General features: G+C 35.3%; 1 protein-coding gene across 2 annotated transcripts in view; it reads right to left on the bottom strand.

Moving 5' to 3' along the window:
- LOC106178798 (unhealthy ribosome biogenesis protein 2 homolog) overlaps nucleotides 1-19,056 on the bottom strand; it is a 28,450-nt gene that overhangs the window by 8,807 nt on the left and 587 nt on the right. Inside the window, exons 2-21 of one of the 2 annotated variants that reach the window (XM_087012689.1) lie at nucleotides 18,413-18,563; nucleotides 18,036-18,150; nucleotides 17,534-17,671; nucleotides 17,142-17,297; nucleotides 16,723-16,850; nucleotides 16,245-16,368; nucleotides 15,833-15,918; nucleotides 15,288-15,521; nucleotides 14,852-14,966; nucleotides 14,204-14,361; nucleotides 13,667-13,770; nucleotides 13,097-13,260; nucleotides 12,588-12,779; nucleotides 12,053-12,217; nucleotides 11,513-11,670; nucleotides 11,107-11,250; nucleotides 8,320-8,397; nucleotides 7,881-7,989; nucleotides 1,900-2,172; nucleotides 1,311-1,421 (exon numbers count right to left, since the gene is read on the bottom strand). In XM_087012689.1, the coding sequence (XP_086868815.1) occupies nucleotides 1,311-1,421; nucleotides 1,900-2,172; nucleotides 7,881-7,989; nucleotides 8,320-8,397; nucleotides 11,107-11,250; nucleotides 11,513-11,670; nucleotides 12,053-12,217; nucleotides 12,588-12,779; nucleotides 13,097-13,260; nucleotides 13,667-13,770; nucleotides 14,204-14,361; nucleotides 14,852-14,966; nucleotides 15,288-15,521; nucleotides 15,833-15,918; nucleotides 16,245-16,368; nucleotides 16,723-16,850; nucleotides 17,142-17,297; nucleotides 17,534-17,671; nucleotides 18,036-18,150; nucleotides 18,413-18,563 (2,903 nt within the window). The remainder of the gene's footprint in view (nucleotides 1-1,310; nucleotides 1,422-1,899; nucleotides 2,173-7,880; nucleotides 7,990-8,319; nucleotides 8,398-11,106; nucleotides 11,251-11,512; nucleotides 11,671-12,052; nucleotides 12,218-12,587; nucleotides 12,780-13,096; nucleotides 13,261-13,666; nucleotides 13,771-14,203; nucleotides 14,362-14,851; nucleotides 14,967-15,287; nucleotides 15,522-15,832; nucleotides 15,919-16,244; nucleotides 16,369-16,722; nucleotides 16,851-17,141; nucleotides 17,298-17,533; nucleotides 17,672-18,035; nucleotides 18,151-18,412; nucleotides 18,564-19,056) is intronic. The other variant, XM_087012690.1, reaches the window with a different exon arrangement.

Below are 19,056 nucleotides of genomic sequence, written 5' to 3'. Positions count from 1 at the left end.
AGGAAGAGTTATTATTGCTTTAAGGAACCATTCCCACAGATATTTGGATTGATCATCTTCCCTATCTCATGCCTAGATTGATCCACTTGGATCAGTGTAACTCCCTGGGGAATCTCACTATATTGCTATCAAATAAATTGCTTTAATGTCTGTCACACCTAGTATAGCCGATAGAGGGTAATTTCTTTACCCCCTAGTTGATTTGGTATGTATGACAGTCATTTAAGCTGGTTAGTTGATAGCAATTTAGTGAGACTCCCCAGGGAGTTACACTGATCCAGATGTATCAATCTAGGCATGGGAACCCATGCAGACTCACACACACACACATTTTTCTCAATTCTACTTTTATATGCATTTTATAATAACATTCATTGTTGCATTATATATATACCTCCTTCAAAATGCACAGAACATATCCTTGTGGATGTTATAGACATAAAATCCTTATCTACAGGTATGTGGCACAGCCAGTTGTGTTTACGTCTGACATCTTTGGGGAATTGGTAAAAGCTTATTGCTTGCCCCTCCCGATTACATTTCCCACGGGAGTTTGTGCATCCAGGCACTCAGCAGTAGTCGCCCACATATGCCTTCTTCATTTACCTGAATCACTTTATTACCTGTAGAAAATTATGGAAAAAAATGATGGTAAAACACACTATGTTTACAGAAAAAAAAAACAATAACTTGATAATAGTTATGAGTTTCACTAAAGTAGACTTTAGGGCAAGATGAGCACATTTAGTATTAAATATATTTAACCAAGATATGCTAATATATATATATAGCCTGGCTATGGTTTACAAAATGGACATCCGACTCATATCGGACTCGCTGAAAAACAAACCAAACCAACCAAAAATGGGTCAAACAAGACAAGCACCAATGCAATCTCCTCTCAACACAGCTAACACACTACAGTGCGCAAATGCGCTCCAAGTCAGCCTACTGTCTAAATAAAAAAACTTTATTAAAAAACGACTAATTTCATTGCAAAAGGTAATAATTATGAGGAGAAATATTAGATTTACGCATATCTATTTTATTTGAAATTTAATAATCATTTTTCACTTACCTGTACGGCATTTTATTCGCGCGTCTGTAGATTTGATATGGGAAAAAATAACGGAACTCCTGTTGCGCGCAAAGGATTATGGTCTATATGAATAAGGCGAATCCTCATAGTAGTCAGTAAAGGAAAAAGTTCAATGGCTTCTCATGCTGTAGCACCCTATCCTGCTCATTTTTTATAAAGTTTTTTATAAAGTCTCTACATGCTTGAACAATAAGATGAGCACAACATTCACCAAATCTTTAGCCAGTGATATCTGCTCCTCTGTTCTGATACCTCTCACCAGACTCTCCACCAGGTGTCTCTGGTTAAGCTCCTCTTGGAAATCCACACTGCCATACTGGCCCTGAAATTTACAGACTGTAATGTTCTAGGTAGTTTCAAAATGAGCTGCTTCCTGTATGCAACATAAAAAATGTATAATTAACAAGGCATGCACTTCTGTGTAATCCTGTCAAATAAGCAAAGATACCTAATTATGAAAATGTTCTAAATTAAAGATTCACCAACTTGTATAAATGTAGTCACAATGGACAGAGACAATGGACAATGGAATTCTTTTTACTCTAATATCCTGTTATCAAAACATTTTTGCGAGCACAGATTCAATAGCAAAAATAATTTAATAAATAAATTAATAAATAAATTTAAATAATTAAATATTTATATTAAACCAATCTCTCAAGCTATACAAGGTATCTGACAACAACCTGCTTTCCAAATGAAGTGCATAATAATAACATAACCAACCCAGGTTTACCATTTACTGGATATGTATCTAATTTGTACAACTCTTTGAATAAAATGAACCCAAGACAACTAACCATGATAATCTTAGAGTCTGCTATGGTCATGATCCAGCAGAGGGCATCCAGGACCTCAATATGAGCCACTGACCACACTCCAGGCCACTGGTCAGTGATGATGACCACAATGTCCAGACAGCTGTTAAACAGTGCAGTGGACATGGCTTTGTCTTCTGGTGGGGTCTTCACAGTGTGATCTGTCTGTGTGGTCAGTATGAGGGCCAGCAGACTGGCCAGACAGGATATCTTTAAACTGGACTCCAAATGCTCTATGGGCATCATCTTTAAAACCTGTAAAAATGAGATTTTTTATTAGTCCATGAGCCAAATTGAAAAAAGGCCTTATTTAAGGATTTGGCTGCACCCCCCGTCAGGCAAAGGTTTTATGATTGATTCTTGTAGTTTAGAACCTGAATTTTTCATTTCTGCTTGTTTCCGGCTTGAAAAAGTGTCCGTTTGTACCGGAAACAGGCCAAATCCAAGATGGCCGCCAGTAAATTCATATGTCAACTGTAAATACAAAAATTGATTTAAAAGTTACTTAACAACTTAATATTATCAAAATTTGCACTGATCACAAGTACTTTGGCCTTCTTTGATTTTTCAGGCACTTTACATTTTTCAAGATGGCGACTGAATCCAAGATGGCGGCCATTTTCCTTACTTTTTGTGAAAAAATACAAATACCTAAATTTGAAATTTTTTTTATTAACCAAAAATTAGGAATATTTTACATGTTTTGATGTATTTGAATAAGTTGAAGTCTATATTTTTAATTTTTACCAGTTAATTTATCACAAAATTGTACATTTGAACACAGATGGCTCTAATCCAAGATGGCCACCACATAAAATGGGCTTTTTGTTTTGATATGTCAACAAGCCTTTCTTAGTATAAAACATCTCAGACTACTTAATGGAGGATTTATTGCACAGGTCATGGTATGAAATGTATGACTGAATAATTTAAATTGTTTTGAGATTTTGTTCAGGGTATAAAAATCCAAAATGGCCGCCAATTTCTGGATTCAAAACGTACATTATTTTGATTTGCATGTTAAAAAACATTAAATTGAATAATAAGTAAATTAAAAATATTTATTATTTGATAAATTTATCTGTATTGCAATCTCATTCTGCTTCTTGGACACTTTATTCTGTCAAAAAGTGGTTAATTTTTCTTCATTTATCATGATTCCAAGTTTGCCATTGATACTTAAAAGGCTTTTTCTGAGCTTTATTGTTCAAGTAATGGAATGGAATATATAACTGAATGATTCAAAATGCTTTTAGGCTTGTAGTTTAGGGTTGAAAAGTCCAAAATGGCCGTCAATTTCTGGATTCAAAACAAACGACATTTTGATTTGCATGTTGAAAAGCATCAAATTGAATGAGGGCAAATGATTAAAGACTATATTTTGATAAACTGCAGTGTCCTCTGCAGTGAATCTCAAATGCTTTGCCTTTTTCTTGAACAGAAATTGATGCATAACACACAAGGGACAGCAATATATAGGTTAGTAAAATGACAATTTTCAATATTGCAGACAAAACGTACAACATTTACAACTTAAGGATCAATAGTTTGTTAGATGGGGGGGGGGGGGGGGGGGGGGGGCGTAAAATTTAATTTTCATATGATAGCACTTCTATGTTACATTTCAAATGGACTTGGGTTACTGGTACATTGCTTGTTGAAAGTTCCCTGTCAAGCTTGACGAAAGAGCCAGGATCTCAGTCAAACAAGGGACTTTCTAGTAGTAGTGATAAGATTTCTCACATTCTGCTAGGTGTTGATCGTAAAGAAGAATCAGAATTTTCCTAACCTCAAGCAACCAAAATGTAAATTCTTTAATTTATCTGAAAAAAAAGGGATGGATAACATGCAGCTGTAGCATTATTCTACATGTATAAATCCGGGAAGCAATCACTATCATAAACTAAGGGTGCTTTCCCAGAGATTTAGATCGATCTAGAGATTAAGACTTAGATCGACCTAACTCCTCGGGGTTTCACGCTAAATTGCAGTCAGCCGAGCGGGCACCATAGTTAATTACCCCCTTACAGCTTTTAGTAGGCGGGACAGACGCTTAAGCCGGCTAAGCTGACAGTAATCTAGTGAGACTCCCCACAGGGATAGATCAATCTAAAAATCTATGGAAATGGGGTGTAAGACCAGCAAAGAAGTCGCAAGAAAATGTCTGGATCTCCAAGAACATCTTTTGTCTCTTTAGAGAACAGTGCTGGATAATAATACATACAGGGAACTCATGAAGTGGTGCTGCGAAGTGAAGTACATTGATGGTGAATGATGTATGGCACATGTAAGTGACGATGAAGGAGTTCAAGCACAACATGACAAATGATGTTTATGATACAATGTATATATAGGTGCAGGTAATTCTTGCACTTCACGGATAGGTACTGCTCAATATGTTCCATGAATTCTTTTAAAATCCAACATTATTCTGTTGAGAGGAAAAATATTTGGAGATCCAAACATTGGAGAAACACAGACTAAAACAAACTTTCTTAATAAACTAATTAAAAAATAGATGACCACCAAAATCTACTTACTTTTAGCCTAAAAAATGACCTATCCTGAACACCTCATTTCAGTCTATCCTGAAATTTTTGAGTTAGGCTGATAACAATCTGAGAAACCACAACAAATGGACAAACGAAGATGAAAATGTGACCTTCTCGGAAGAGGTAATAAAGCATGCATACTAGGCTCCCGAATACATGTGTGTATATGGATCAGAGACCTGAAAACACTTGGCAAGAGGCTCACTCTCTTAAAACAAAAGTGTTTGCACACAACCTTTGGCATCATCAGGCAAGCCAGAGTAACTATTACAGAAGTTTTAAACAGGCATTTCTGTGCTAAAGAAGACTAAGTAGACTTGGACATGTGAACTAGATGAATGTTGCATAGCAAAATCCCAAAACAGCTGTCAACTGTACTATTTGACCAATTGGTTTTGGGTAGCAATCTCAGAGGAAGACCATGGTTGAGCCTTAAGGACTGAAACTTGCAAAAGCAGCCTGTTTATTTCCACACAGTGACACACTGGCAAAGGAGTAAACATTATTTACAGCAAAGTAGAATAAATCTAATTGTCTCTCAAAGAAAGACTAAAAGAAGTCAACAACTCGCTACAGCAAAATGAATAGACTTTGAAGCAAAATCACCATGAAATACTGACATAAACCCTGTAACACCTCCCTTGCTTGTAGATTCTAAAACAGCTTGCTTACAAAACATGGAAAAGATGAGCCATGAGAGAATCCGATGTTAGAAGACTATGGATACCAAATTGAAACATTCATTGCTGCATAAGACTCTTAACTTGAGTGGTGAACATATTGAATATTGTAGACATGAACCTTGTTTAAAATATAAAAAAAATAAACTTCTTAATAAAGGCTTAACTTTTTAAAATGATGTATTCAAGAAATACTTGATGTAATGATTGTCCCAGACCCATTATTTGAAAATCATTTGCAGTGGCAGCCCATCTTGACTTTATTGATGTTTTTGGCCATTACTTACTAGCAAAAGGAGACTGGAATTCATTCAAATTAATTAAATGTATAACTTTTTAGAATTAACATTTGATTTCGATTATTTTTACTTTTTTATTTACATGAATGGCTTATGGTAAGAATTCACAGTTAATAGTAGTATGGTTGCCATCTTGGATATCCTGTCATATTTGAAACATTGAAATATTTTAAATAGAGAAAGCTTCAAAATCATACCAAAATAGGAAAAAGGAGTCTGCAATATATACAGTTTTATCAAAAACATGTACATTACGCCTTTTATATTCATTTTCAATGCAGTTTGATTTTTTTCTCATTACGCACAGAGAATTTATGGGCAAAAAATCAGAAGGGATCATTTGTTCAATTCTGTAGCCTTCCAAAAATTTGAACTGTATTAAAAAATACTGTAGATGAATTATTGCATGAAAAAGACATTCAATTTGAAATCTAGAAAGACATAAAGCTTTCGTTCATAATCAACTCACTATAATCAACTCTTTTTCATTGGTAGCCGTCATTGATTTATGGCAATCAAGTAAAATATGATGAATTTAAGGAAATATGAATGGTCAAAGTAGCAAGAAAGGCCTGGATGTTAAAGATACATTAAAGATATACGTCACAGTGGTTTTAAAATAATGTTTCTTTAATTCCTCTCTCTATATATATATTATTAGTAATGAATCAGATAAATAAGCATATTTAATGTACGTAATAGCAGCCATCTTGAATATTAATTGCAATCTAAAAATCTGAGAAAGTTTCTTTGAAATAATTCAAATAAAAATTTATTAAGGATAAAAAGTAATTTAAAAATGAGTTCAAAAAAGTACAGAAATACTGTGTACGCAGTTTAGTAAGGCTCTCAACGTGGTATTGTCCACACAGGTAGTTGCAGTTCATTTTCAACAATGGACAAGTTGGAATCATGATAAATGAAGCAAAAATAATCACTTTTTGACAGAATGAAGTGTCCAAGAAGCAAAATGAGATTGCAATACAGATAAATTTATCAAAAAATAAATATCTTTAATTTGCTAATTACTCAATTTGATGTTTTTCAACACGAAATCAAAATAATGTATGTTTTGGATCCAGAAATTGACGGCCATTTTGGACTTTCCAACCCTAAACTATAAGCCTAAAACCATTTTGAATCATTCAGTTATGTATTCCATTCCATAACTTGAACAATAAAGCTCAGAAATAGCCTTTTAAGTAAGGCTCACAACATGTGGTATTGTCCATACGGGTCACGTGCAGTTCATTTTTATCAATGGCAAACTTGGAATCATGATAAATGAAGAAAAATTAACCACTTTTTGGCAGAATAAAGTGTCTATAAGAAGCAAAATGACATTGCAATACAGAGTAATTTATCAAAAAATAAATATTTTTAATTTACTTATTATTCAATTTAATGTTTTTTAACATGCAAATCAAAATAATGTACGTTTTGAATCCAGAAATTGGGGGCCATTTTGGATTTTTATACCCTGAACAAAATCTCAAAACAATTTAAATTATTCAGTCATACATTTCATACCATGACCTGTGCAATAAATCCTCTATTAAGTAGTCTGAGATGTTTTATACTAAGAAAGGCTTGTTGACATATCAAAACAAAAAGCCCATTTTATGTGGTGGCCATCTTGGATTAGAGCCATCTGTGTTCAAATGTACAATTTTGTGATAAATTAACTGGTAAAAATTAAAAATATAGACTTCAACTTATTCAAATACATCAAAACATGTAAAATATTCCTAATTTTTGGTTAATAAAAAAAATTTCAAATTTAGGTATTTGTATTTTTTCACAAAAAGTAAAGAAAATGGCCGCCATCTGGATTCAGTCGCCATCTTGAAAAATGTAAAGTGCCTGAAAAATCAAAGAAGGCCAAAGTACTTGTGATCAGTGCAAATTTTGATAATATTAAGTTGTTAAGTAACTTTTAAATCAATTTTTGTATTTACAGTTGACACATGAATTTACTGGCGGCCATCTTGGATTTGGCCTGTTTCCAGTACAAACGGACACTTTTTCAAGCCGGAAACAAGCAGAAATGAAAAATTCAGGTTCTAAACTACAAGAATCAATCATAAAACCTTTGCCTGACGGGGGGTGCAGCCAAATTGGATTTTTTGGCCTTTGGCTCATGGACTATATTGTATAAAGCCATGGCATTTAACTCATATTTCCTTTTTAAGTAACTCCAATCCTAGAAGCTGAAAAATAAAAAAAAGTCATAAAATGATGTACTCTTAAATAATTTATTACATGATTTTTGTTATACAAGTTTACATGTCCCACGTTAGCTTTAGTTAAAGATTTATAAAAAATTTATTCTAATACATACTACTACAAAATTCTTGTTCTTATATTTTTATTATAACACTTCAACATTTCAGTAAAAGTTTCTGCTACAAGAGGGCACTCCTACAACTGACCTGTAGACATTCCAGGACAGTCTTGATATCAAACTTGAACCAAGGAAGTCTACATCTTTCTTTCAAAAGTTGGTTCAACTTCTCCACTGCCCGAGTGTTCTCCTTTCCACTGGAAAAACGAAAAAACACTAGCTGAGTAATTAAATCCAGCTCGTAACATTATTTCCAACTGCTGTGAGCAGAATTCAAAATTTAGACTTCCTGGCAGGCAGAAAACCTGTCTTTTACACTTTCATCCTATTAATTTTACTATGTTTTCTAAATATTTTTCATTCTTTTTCATGCTTGAAACATCAAAAATGCTGTAATTTGTGTCATTTTATTTTCAGTCAACACTTCAAACATCAATATAGTAGGTTGCATGTTTGACAAATGATTGTCTTGAATACATTATTATCTTTACCAGATTTTGCTGGTGACGGAATAGTCAACAGATTACCTGTCCTTAGCCTCAGTGACTGCTGCTGTATCCAGTAAATCTACACACTCTTCCCAAAACAATTTTCTCTTCTTCACACTAAAACAGTCATTTACACATTAAGACACTAGCTTTCATCATAAAAATAAATGTCATAACTAGAGGATCAGAGAGGCGATACCGCCTCCGAATATTGTACCACCAGCTGGAGCAAGCGCATTCATATAGACCCCCACATATACAAAATAAGGAACACAGCCACCAGTCTTGTGCTTGACAAGCTGTAAAAATGCAATCAACAAGAATTTTCAAAATATGCAAAAAATATATATATTACTAAAAATGGTACAATCAAAGTTAAGTTCATCGCAAGGTAGGTCAAAGGTCAATTCCAAGGTCACAGTAAATTGCCAGTATATGACTTCCTATTCAACTTCAATAGTAACTATGGGCCTATCTCTGCCAGGTTTGGAGTTAAAAGAGAAAGAAATTAGCAGAGTTCAGTTCATGATAATAAGTAGGTCAAAGGTCAATTTCAAGGTCACACTTAGATTGCCAGTATATGACTTCCTATTCACGTTCAATAGTAACTATGGACCTATCTCTGCCAGTTTTGGAGATAAAGGGGAAGCAAACTATGCAAAGTTCAGTTCATGGTGAAAAGTAGGTCAAAGGTCAATTTTAAGGTCACATGTAGATTGCCAGTATATGACTTCCTGTTCAAGTTCAATAGAGACTATGGGCCTATCTCTGCCAGTTTTGGAGATAAAAGGGAAGCAAAATTTGCAAAGTTCAGTTCATGGTGAAAAGTAGGTCAAAGGTCAATTTTAAGGTCACATTTAGATTGCCAGTATATGTCTTCCTATTCAACTTCAATAGTAACTATGGACGTATCTCTGCCAGTTTTGGAGATATAAGGGACTAAATGTTATAATTTTGGAGTTACCATAATGTGCCATATATTTCCTACAGAAAAAATTAATTAAAATAAAGAAAAGGTCATTTTGGTCAAAATTCTTGAAATGGGAGGTGCTCTGAAGTTCCAGATGTTCAAATTTGATGAAATGTCATTTTTGACCACAAGTTGTCTGCTTTGCCAAGCCTTATGTTTTATTTTTCCGGAGTTCAAAATTTATTATCCATTACCGTACTGCACATTTTGCTTTCACCACCAATATGACTTTTTGATACAGCGTAACTTTGGAGATAAAAGGGAAGCAAAATTTGCAAAGTTCAGTTCATGGTAAAAAGTAGGTCAAAGGTCAATTTTAAGGTCACATTTAGATTGCCAGTATATGACTTCCTATTCAAGTTCAATAGTAACTATGGACCTATCTCTGCCAGTTTTGGAGATAAAAGGGAAGCAAAATTTGCAAAGTTCAGTTCATGGTGAAAAGTAGGTCAAAGGTCAATTTTAAGGTCACATTTAGATTGCCAGTATATGACTTCCTATTCAAGTTCAATAGAAACTATGGACCTATCTCTGCCAGTTTTGGAGATAAAAAGGAAGCAAAATTTGCAAAGTTCAGTTCATGGTGAAAAGTAGGTCAAAGGTCAATTTTAAGGTCACATTTAGATTGCCAGTGTATGACTTCCTATTGAAGTTCAATAGTAACTATGGACCTATCTCTGCCAGTTTTGGAGATATAAGGGACTAAATGTTATAATTTTGGAGTTACCATAATGTGCCATAAATTTCCTACAAAAAAAAAATTAATTAAAATAAAGAAAAGGTCATTTTGGTCAAAATTCTTGAAATGGGAGGTGCTCTGAAGTTCCAGATGTTCAAATTTGATGAAATAATGTCATTTTTGACCACAAGTTGTCTGCTTTGCCAAGCCTTATGTTTTATTTTTCCGGAGTTCAAAATTTATTATCCATTACCGTACTGCACATTTTGCTTTCACCACCAATATGTACTTTTTGATACAGCGTAACTCGAAAACCGTATGGAATACAAAAAAACGGAGACCACCTCCAGTGTTGGGCTTTACATGCTCTGCAAAATGCTAAAAAGAATGGGTGTCTAGCATTAACGGTTCCCGAATTAGAGACAGTTTTCAGTTTCGATATCTTATGGCCGCTACTCCCGTGAAAATGCACCGATTGACCCCAAATTCACGGAGATGAAAGATGACCTGAAGGGTAACACTTTCCATTAATATTATTAGTTAAGTCTGTGTGGTGTCTGAATAAGACCGCAAATAATTTTTTTTTTCGGCAAAAATTTTGTTTTTTTGAAAATTTTGGCCCGTTTGACCTTAAAATAAAGGTCAAAGGTCAAATCCAAGGGCATATTTGAAATCTACACATATGACTTTTGGAAAGCTGTCTGTAGAAATTTTTCCCATAATTCCTTCTGTAGGGGAGATAATTAGCATTTAATTTTGCCATTTTTGGACAAGGGTGCATTGCAATGAGTGCCACACCTAGACCCCAATACCGACAAAGCCCAAATTTTACGTGGAACGAGTTGAGATTATAGGTGACCTAAATCCAAGAGATGGGTATGGAGGCCCTTACCGTCTAGGAGGAGAAGCGGTAACGGTGACTTGGCGGCGGAGCCGCAGGAGCCGCAGGAGCTGGCGGAGCCGGCGGAACATACGGGTCGGGACTAAAACCATGTGTACCGCCACTCCTACGCTGGTGGTACAATAATGCCAATTAAATGCACTTTTAAACTTATTTTTACAGGACATCTTCAGAAAATATTTAAAATATATATCTCTGTCAAGCTCTATGCATCTAACTAGAACCCAAAACTTAAAATATGTTTGCACATGTACAATGGCATGAATATCAACTTACATTTTTCCCTCTAGCACTCGTGCTGAGCGCAGGCACTGGGCTATCCTGGCAAACACCTCAGACACAAAGTACCCATGCAGTGGTGCCATCTCATGGCAAACAGAACCTGTCATGAACTGTACACTGATAACTTTAACTGGTGACCTAGAAATGGACATAAAAAATTTCAAATAATTCTGTCAAATGTGAACACAATATTGAATGCCCCTTTACCTTAACAGTGTTAGTTTGCGGTTGTCTGATTACTATACAGAATCATTTTTATTCTATTACCTAATAAGTACAAAGACTGGACTCAATTCGTAAACTCAATCTCTCTCTCTCAGGTATTAACATGCACTCCTGAAAGCGTATTTATCTAATGTGCCAGCTGTCTGGTCTCTAGCCTGCCTTCATACACACTCACCCCTCACTGTCATCTTCTTCCCTCAGTGCAGCTCCCACCATCAAGCTGGCAAGTCTGTGTATCGTGGCAGAACTGAGATAAGGAATCAGGAGAGGAAGGTTGGAGACCACCAGATGCCACTGGGCCACAGGAAGATTGAACTTGGACAGGGAGGGCACCTGAAATATCAAGTTGCTGGAGATTGTGGAAAAGGTCACACCTGATTCAACCTAGGCAGAAGATCAGCTTGTCTTAAGGTCACAAGAATTGCAGCAGCGAAACTGGCTTACACATTTAGACCACAATTTGGTGTTGGTTTGAAACAATAGGAATGAAAATGTGTCTTGTTACCAGAGACCAAAATATTGGAGCAGTAATAATTAACTCTAGTTTTTGAGTTGTTGTTTGAAGACACAATGCATTATTGCAACTCTGAATACAAAAAAAAAATAAAAATAAAAAAGCTAAAGAAATTCTTTGCTGAAATTGTTAATGATGCAACATTAAAGAAAAACACTGTGCTCACTGGTCACATGTGTGCAATTAAAATCAAAAACATACCCTTCCATCCCACACTGCTACTTCTGCTCCATCCAGTTCCTCCCAGCTAGTGACAACCAATGATACGCTTTCTTCTGCCAGGTTGCTAAACAACTCAGAACTACTTTCTGTCATGGAGGATCCATACAGAAGATGATACCTCAGGGACTGGAGAGACAGCATTTGCTGTAAAGAGATCAATGATAAAATTATTTGATTTAAATCTTTAACACTGTCTTAATTTCCACTGAATGACTAAATAATTGGAGACTTAATAAATAAAATCTTCTAAGAGAGTATACAGAGCTTAGTAATGCCCCTTCTTTTGAGATTCTCAGCTGGGATAATATTTAGAGTTACATGTCTTATGAAAAATGTTTTTCAATTACATAAAAAGTGCTTTTCAATTTACTTTAATATGCTTTATCTACTGTATGACTACAAATATATCACATCCTTATTTAAAAAAAAAAAAAAAAAATCTAAACCAAGTCCTTTTTACAAGCTCTAAAACTGCAATCTATATATTAAATATGTTTTCTTTAATCTTTCTTACCATGAGTAACTGAGAACAAGGCCATTTTTTCTTCATGATTTTCTGTGCTATATCACTCCACTGTTGCTGGGTGAGGTAACCATGGAGACTGGTTTCCATGGTGATGGACTGTTGTTTATAAATGCTTGACATCAAGGAAACATCTCCCCAAGCATGACTCAAAAGAATGACAGATGACCAGACACTGTCCTGCTGAAATAATCAAACACAGGGTGCTTCTCTAATGGTTCTTTATCATACACAAATATTGCTAATAGATAAACAGAGCATTATCAGAAACTGTACTAGAATACATTTCAAAAACTTTTTATTGTAAGATACTAGCTCGGCTTTAAGAATAACACTCACTGACAGAAAGACCTGTAAAAATTGTAAGTAACACTATTGTTGAAATTATGAAAAAAAAATTTTTACCATTAACACACACACACACACACACACACACACACACACACACACACACACACACACACACACATATTTATCGAAATAAAAGAACTGTTAGATACCTTTTTCCCTTCTTTTTTCTCCAACATTGGCAGCAATATTTTGGTTTTCATCTCCTCTGTGAGAATGCTGACTCTCTTGGTGGTCTGACCTGTGACACTGTAGTCAAATAACCTGGCATGGTGGAGACACAGGTGGTACAACTCACACACAGTTGGAAAGGTGGCTGGAATGTTAGTGTAAGTATACATTTATTATTGGTGCCTTTGTCATGTGATGGCACTAACAGATCTATGGTTTTGCTAAGGTTGTTAAGGCGGGGGCAAGGGGAAATATTTTCTGGCTTGCTGCACACAGCAAATGTAAACTAGTTGATAACAGGACAGAGTTGGAGAAACTGCTTGCTTATGTCTTGTATTACTTAGTACAGCATACTGTTCTTGGACAGGAAAAAGGACAGTAGGGGTTACCTCTGAACCTTAGGGGAAGAGGGGGCACCTGTCAGACTGATCCGAGTTTCCCAACCACCACCACCCCCTAGGCCCACTGGGTCTGTCACTGCTGACTTTTGCATATTTATATTGATTTCAAAAACATTGCGATAGAGATCATAAAATACTGTTATTACTCACCTAGATGCAAATTGTTAACCCAGAAGCTTGAAACTTCATCCTGAATACTAGCCCATATATCGACAGTCTGACCCTGGGGCAACTGTGCCACACACTGAGAAAATCTGAAACAGAAATGTTATAAGTTAATAGAAATGGTTCAGTCATTTTTTACGTTAACATTTCTATGTATTACCAGAAAGTGTAATGTCCTATAAAGGCCCTCACAAATGTATTACCTTTCAAACAAAGAAAGTATCCTCTTATCTGGTTGCAGTTCTTTACCTGATGTATTATTAATTGTCACTGAAAACAAGTAAAGACACCAAAAGTTCCAGTGGTTCAAATTGTGGGGATTTTTTGACAGGTATGGTGCTTCTTGGGTCATTTCAAGCTCTGTATAACATCAATAAGAAAGTGTTCTTTTCAATGATCTGAATGACAAACTAAGTTACTGTATTCCCTTTTTTTTCAAAGTACTGTTTAAAAGGATACGGGTTTTGCCTCATTCTGTTACTAATGTCACTTTTTTGAATGAAAAATTAAAAGTAATCTCACTTCTCAACAAAGCCTCCTGGAAGTTGTGCACGCTTATCATGTCCTCGTAACACCTGCAGCAATGTTCCAATCAACTTGTGCACACGTCGTAACTTCTCGTGCATTGTTATGATGTCACAGAACAACAAATCTTGGGCTGCTGTTGTTGGTGGATCAAGCTGAAGAAGTGAAAGCATTCAATTTAGTCTTTGTGAAATTCAATATACCCAGGAAATCACACACACACACACACACACACACACACACACACACACACACACAAAAACTCACTCATGCGCAAACACATTTAATCAAATGGTTTGAACAAATGTAATGTGGCCATCAAATCAAAGATGTCATACAGCATGAATTACATGATGAAAGCAGATTGTGTACCTCAGAAAAGAATTTCATATGTTGTGTTATGTACTAAGAATAAGGCATCAATTTTTCTTCAATCCCCAGCTGGTATTGAAATTATTCAGGGGGAAGTATCTCTCCTGAATAGAAGCCTTTTACAGGATAGCCTCAATCCCTGACAGGATTGAGATGCTCTGGGCAGACATCAAAATATTAGAAATAAACGTATAATTTTAATACAACAATACCAGCTGTTGAAAGAAGAAAAATCACTGCTTTATTCTTACTGAAGAAATCTGCAAATCTTACCATGTTTCCCGTGTTCAGCCATCCCACCTCGAACACCTGCTGTAACTTGGTCTGTATGGTGGCTGTGCTGATCTGCAGTAAACTACTCACACTTTTATACCAAGATGGAACAGACCTGGAAAATGGTTGCCAGTATATTAATAAATAATGTTTTATTTATTGTGAAGATATAGCTATTTAGGTAATTTAATATCTTTTCACAAACAGCATAAAATGTGTATCTGCAGTAATGTGGAAGCAACAGCGCACCTTACATTCAGCTTCACTATTGATAGTAATTTTTGATAAGTGCCTGCATAAGTGGGTAAAATGGTGGGGGTGGGGTGTGGGGGGTTAGGGAAGATAACCATCACCTTGTCATTTTATTTGTCCAACAGCCCTTGTTTCATAAAACTCTATAGTTATAAAGGCAAAATTAATGGCCCCAGCAACTTACTGAAAATTGTTGAGCAAAAAGTCCACCAGTCCCTGCAGCCATTTTATCTGATGTCCACCACTGCTGTTGTCTGTAACAGCATTATAAACATCTTTCCTGTGTAGCACCTCTAGTAATGAAGCCAGGGTGGAAATCCTCATCTGGGCTGGGATTGGACTGCCTTGGCTTATTATTCCAAAATGGTCGCACAGGTGCTTCAACATGGCAAACCCTTGTGTTGCTGTACTTGATGTTCTGGTGGATACATGTTATAGATTACACATTGATAAACAGAAACAACTGCATTTAAAAAAAGATTGAAATAATAAAAATATATTTTAAGTAGAAAAAAACATTCTGGAATTTTTCTATAATTGTTTTTATTCAAAATATGAAGTTAAAGCTTTAAACAATTGTCCTTCCAAACAATTTATGTAGAACTAGTGCTTTGCGAAACATGAACTTTGATTTCTGAACAGTTACAAAACACATTACATTAAACTACTGAAAGAAAAAATGCCAGAGTTGAGGCATTACAACTCGTTGAATGGAAGTATATCCCTTACCCTATACTAGCCAAGAACCCCTCGTACAACATGGAGATAAAGTTAAGAACTGCTTCCTGTTGATGTTGAAGTTCAAGACAACTCATCTGAAATAGAAAACAGAACACAGGTCTACATGCAGGGGTCTGGGGGTTTAAAAAAAAAAACTACCCTTTTAACTGAAAAAAATGTCCACCCCGAATCAAAATTTTATCTATGTACTATGACACTTCAGAAGTTAGGTCAACTGAGGGGGAAAATATCCTCCATTTTATCATGAATTTTACATGAAATTTGTGGACACAGGCTAAGTGTTTATAAGCACATAATGAGAGCAAGAAATACACCTAATTTATATATAAAAAAGATTCAATAGTATATCGATATCTGACTCAAAAATAATCTCAAATAAATATCCTGTATATACAAATACCATTTTCTCTGTGGAAGTCTTCAGTTTCATGAACATATCCTCCTGTAGTTTGGGTGGTTGAGTTTTTGCATCAGTCTCTCCTTGTAAGATGGACATGTAGAGTGAGAACTGGCTCTGGTGATCCCTGGAATGCATTATATATTTATAAATAATACCCAGTGAACACATACATAACTCATCACAAAATATCATAAAATGCAACTTCCTTTTCCTTCTTTCATTAGTTGTGGTACCATTAATTTACATATTCTGTGATAAACATTAAAAGATCATCTAACATTCAGAATGGGTTGAGATTTGTAAATTCTTCAAATATAAAAACATTTATCATATATAATCTAATATCTACAAATCACTGATCTACTTAATATCTGGCATCATTCACCAGAATTATTCAACATGTGTTAAACTTGCATTCCTGGCTGAAACTGCAGGTGCAAATTGGTAACCATTAATCTCTTTTGATGAAGGGACTCACTTGTGGTAGATAGCAGCCATAATAATGTCCTGTAATTTCTGTGCTATGCCCATCTTAGAGGACAACCTGAGACTCTGTAACAGTAGCACAAAGTTCACCAAAGCACCGTCTACAACAGCATGGAAAACCTAGAAGAAAAATTGAAGATGACAATCAAGAAATTGTAATGTGCATGAGTTCGATTTTTTAATTACATTGCCTCCATTTTAATAAAGGTTACACATAAGGAGTATCCAAAAAGAATGTCTTTGCTGAATTTTCACGCAATGAAATTCAATAGAAAGTCAACTGCCATATAAACAAATCAAATTGCCAGGAATTACACAGGCCAAAGAAAAAGGCAGATTTCATCAGAGAGAGAGAGAAAGAGAGAGAGAGAAAGAGAGAGAGAGAGAATGTGTGTCACTCTACACAATTACCTGTTTCTGATTGGCGTGTTGTCTCTGTAGAATACTGTATCGTGTCAGCAGCAAATCCAGCACATGAAGAAACAACTGTTGATCACCACCATGACTGTCACTCATCTTAGAACACCTTTGCAACAGCACTAACACATAGCTGTTTAATAGCTGCAGCTGAAGCAAACGAGTGAACGGTCACAATGGTTTTATAATTGAGAGAATCATTTTTAAGTCATAAATCTTATCTATAACAAATGGAGATGGTGGAGTTGATATTGACAAGAACATATTACCACTTCTTGATATTATATATAAAGGAAAAATTCTAAAAAGGCTGATTAAAAAATATCTTCACCAAAGTCCTCCAACAAGAATTTTCACATTTTTCACTACAGTGAATCCAGACTTACCACAGTTTCAAACCTGGACGCCACTACATGGCAGTAAGATGATGTCTCAAGAACAATCCTACAGCAACAGGTCACATGACTCAGACATGATTTGTAAGCAGCATTCTTATTGGTTGTGGTGAACATGTCAGTCAGGGTCTTGTTAAAAGATGGAATGGAAGGATAAAATGGTTAATGAAATATGCAGACAGAACTATCATACACAGCATCACTGAAACTTTTATTTAACATTACTGCTAATAAATACAATTGTTTGTAAGACAGAGATAAATACAGAAGTCCAGAGATAAAGATTTATGTGTAAAAAGAATTGAAAATGGAAATAATAGGTCAGAAACCCAAATATCAAAGTGACGAGAAGCTTTAGAAACCAAACAATAACTTGTAACAGTTACTGTCCTTGATGTCTAGTGCAATTTATGCACAATTCACTTAATAACAACTGACAATCTTTTAACTCACTAAATTAGACACGAGGCAAACAAACAAACAAACAAACTACCTGTACAAATGATGGTTTGAGCAGAACACCACAGGTTTTTCCTCTCTCAAGGATCTGAAGTAATTCAGCCAGTAAAGCCCACATAGGGAGAAGATTTTCATCCACTACAAGCCATCTGAAATGATCATCAACATTAGCATACAGAAAAAATATATATATTAAGAACACCAACCACCAACATAATAACATATACTACTATAATACTATAGAATACACATTTTTTCTCTGACAGATATACTTAAAAAAAAACGAAAGAAAATGAGAGAAACAAAAGAAAAAATATTAATAAATAAATTCCAGCTACATATATATATATATATATATATATATAATAAGTGGAGTTATTACAAATATCCCCAAGTAAAAACACCACTCACTTCTTTTTATTCAGCAGAGCACCAGTCAGCCAGTCGATGACATACTGTTCTTTGTTAGGTATGACAACTCCCTTGGATGCCCACACAAACCTGGCTAACTTCAGCTTGGATTCCCAGGGTAAGAATCTGTCCTTCAGCTTCAAGTGCAGACCTGGGGAGAAAAAGTTCATCATCAGAAATTTTGTAAAATTGATCCACTGATCAGAGGGAGAGCAATCAAATTCTTTAAATCAAGAGAGAAAACTAACTGTTAAAATATATCAAATTTATAGGTATTTCGGTTCCATTTAAAAGAGCACTGTCCACAATAAATGTGCTCGATATTCGACAGTCAAAAAGAGTTACGTTGAAGTACATGCTGATACTCGAGGCTTAATATATAAGCTACAGACGAAGCACTGATTCACCTTAGGGTAATAACTCTGCTAAATAACTTAATCTGCGACCAGAGACAGTCAGACCCGGTGTGACTGAAATGCGCAATACACTGCAATACAGCGCAACACAGCGCAATACACTTCAAAAATCAAATCCAATTGCAATTACACAAAAGAAATGACCATTCCCAGCAAAGTAGGGTGATATAAAAACAACCTATATTACTAGGTAAGTAATATTGTTGATATAACCTAACAAATCAGCAA

This window comes from Lingula anatina, chromosome 5 (assembly GCF_051362555.1).
Source record: "Lingula anatina isolate TDL-2025a chromosome 5, LinAna3.0, whole genome shotgun sequence".
Classification (NCBI taxonomy): domain Eukaryota; kingdom Metazoa; phylum Brachiopoda; class Lingulata; order Lingulida; family Lingulidae; genus Lingula; species Lingula anatina.
The sequence above is the reverse complement of the archived record's forward strand: the minus strand, read 5'-3'. Positions and strand labels throughout refer to the sequence as shown.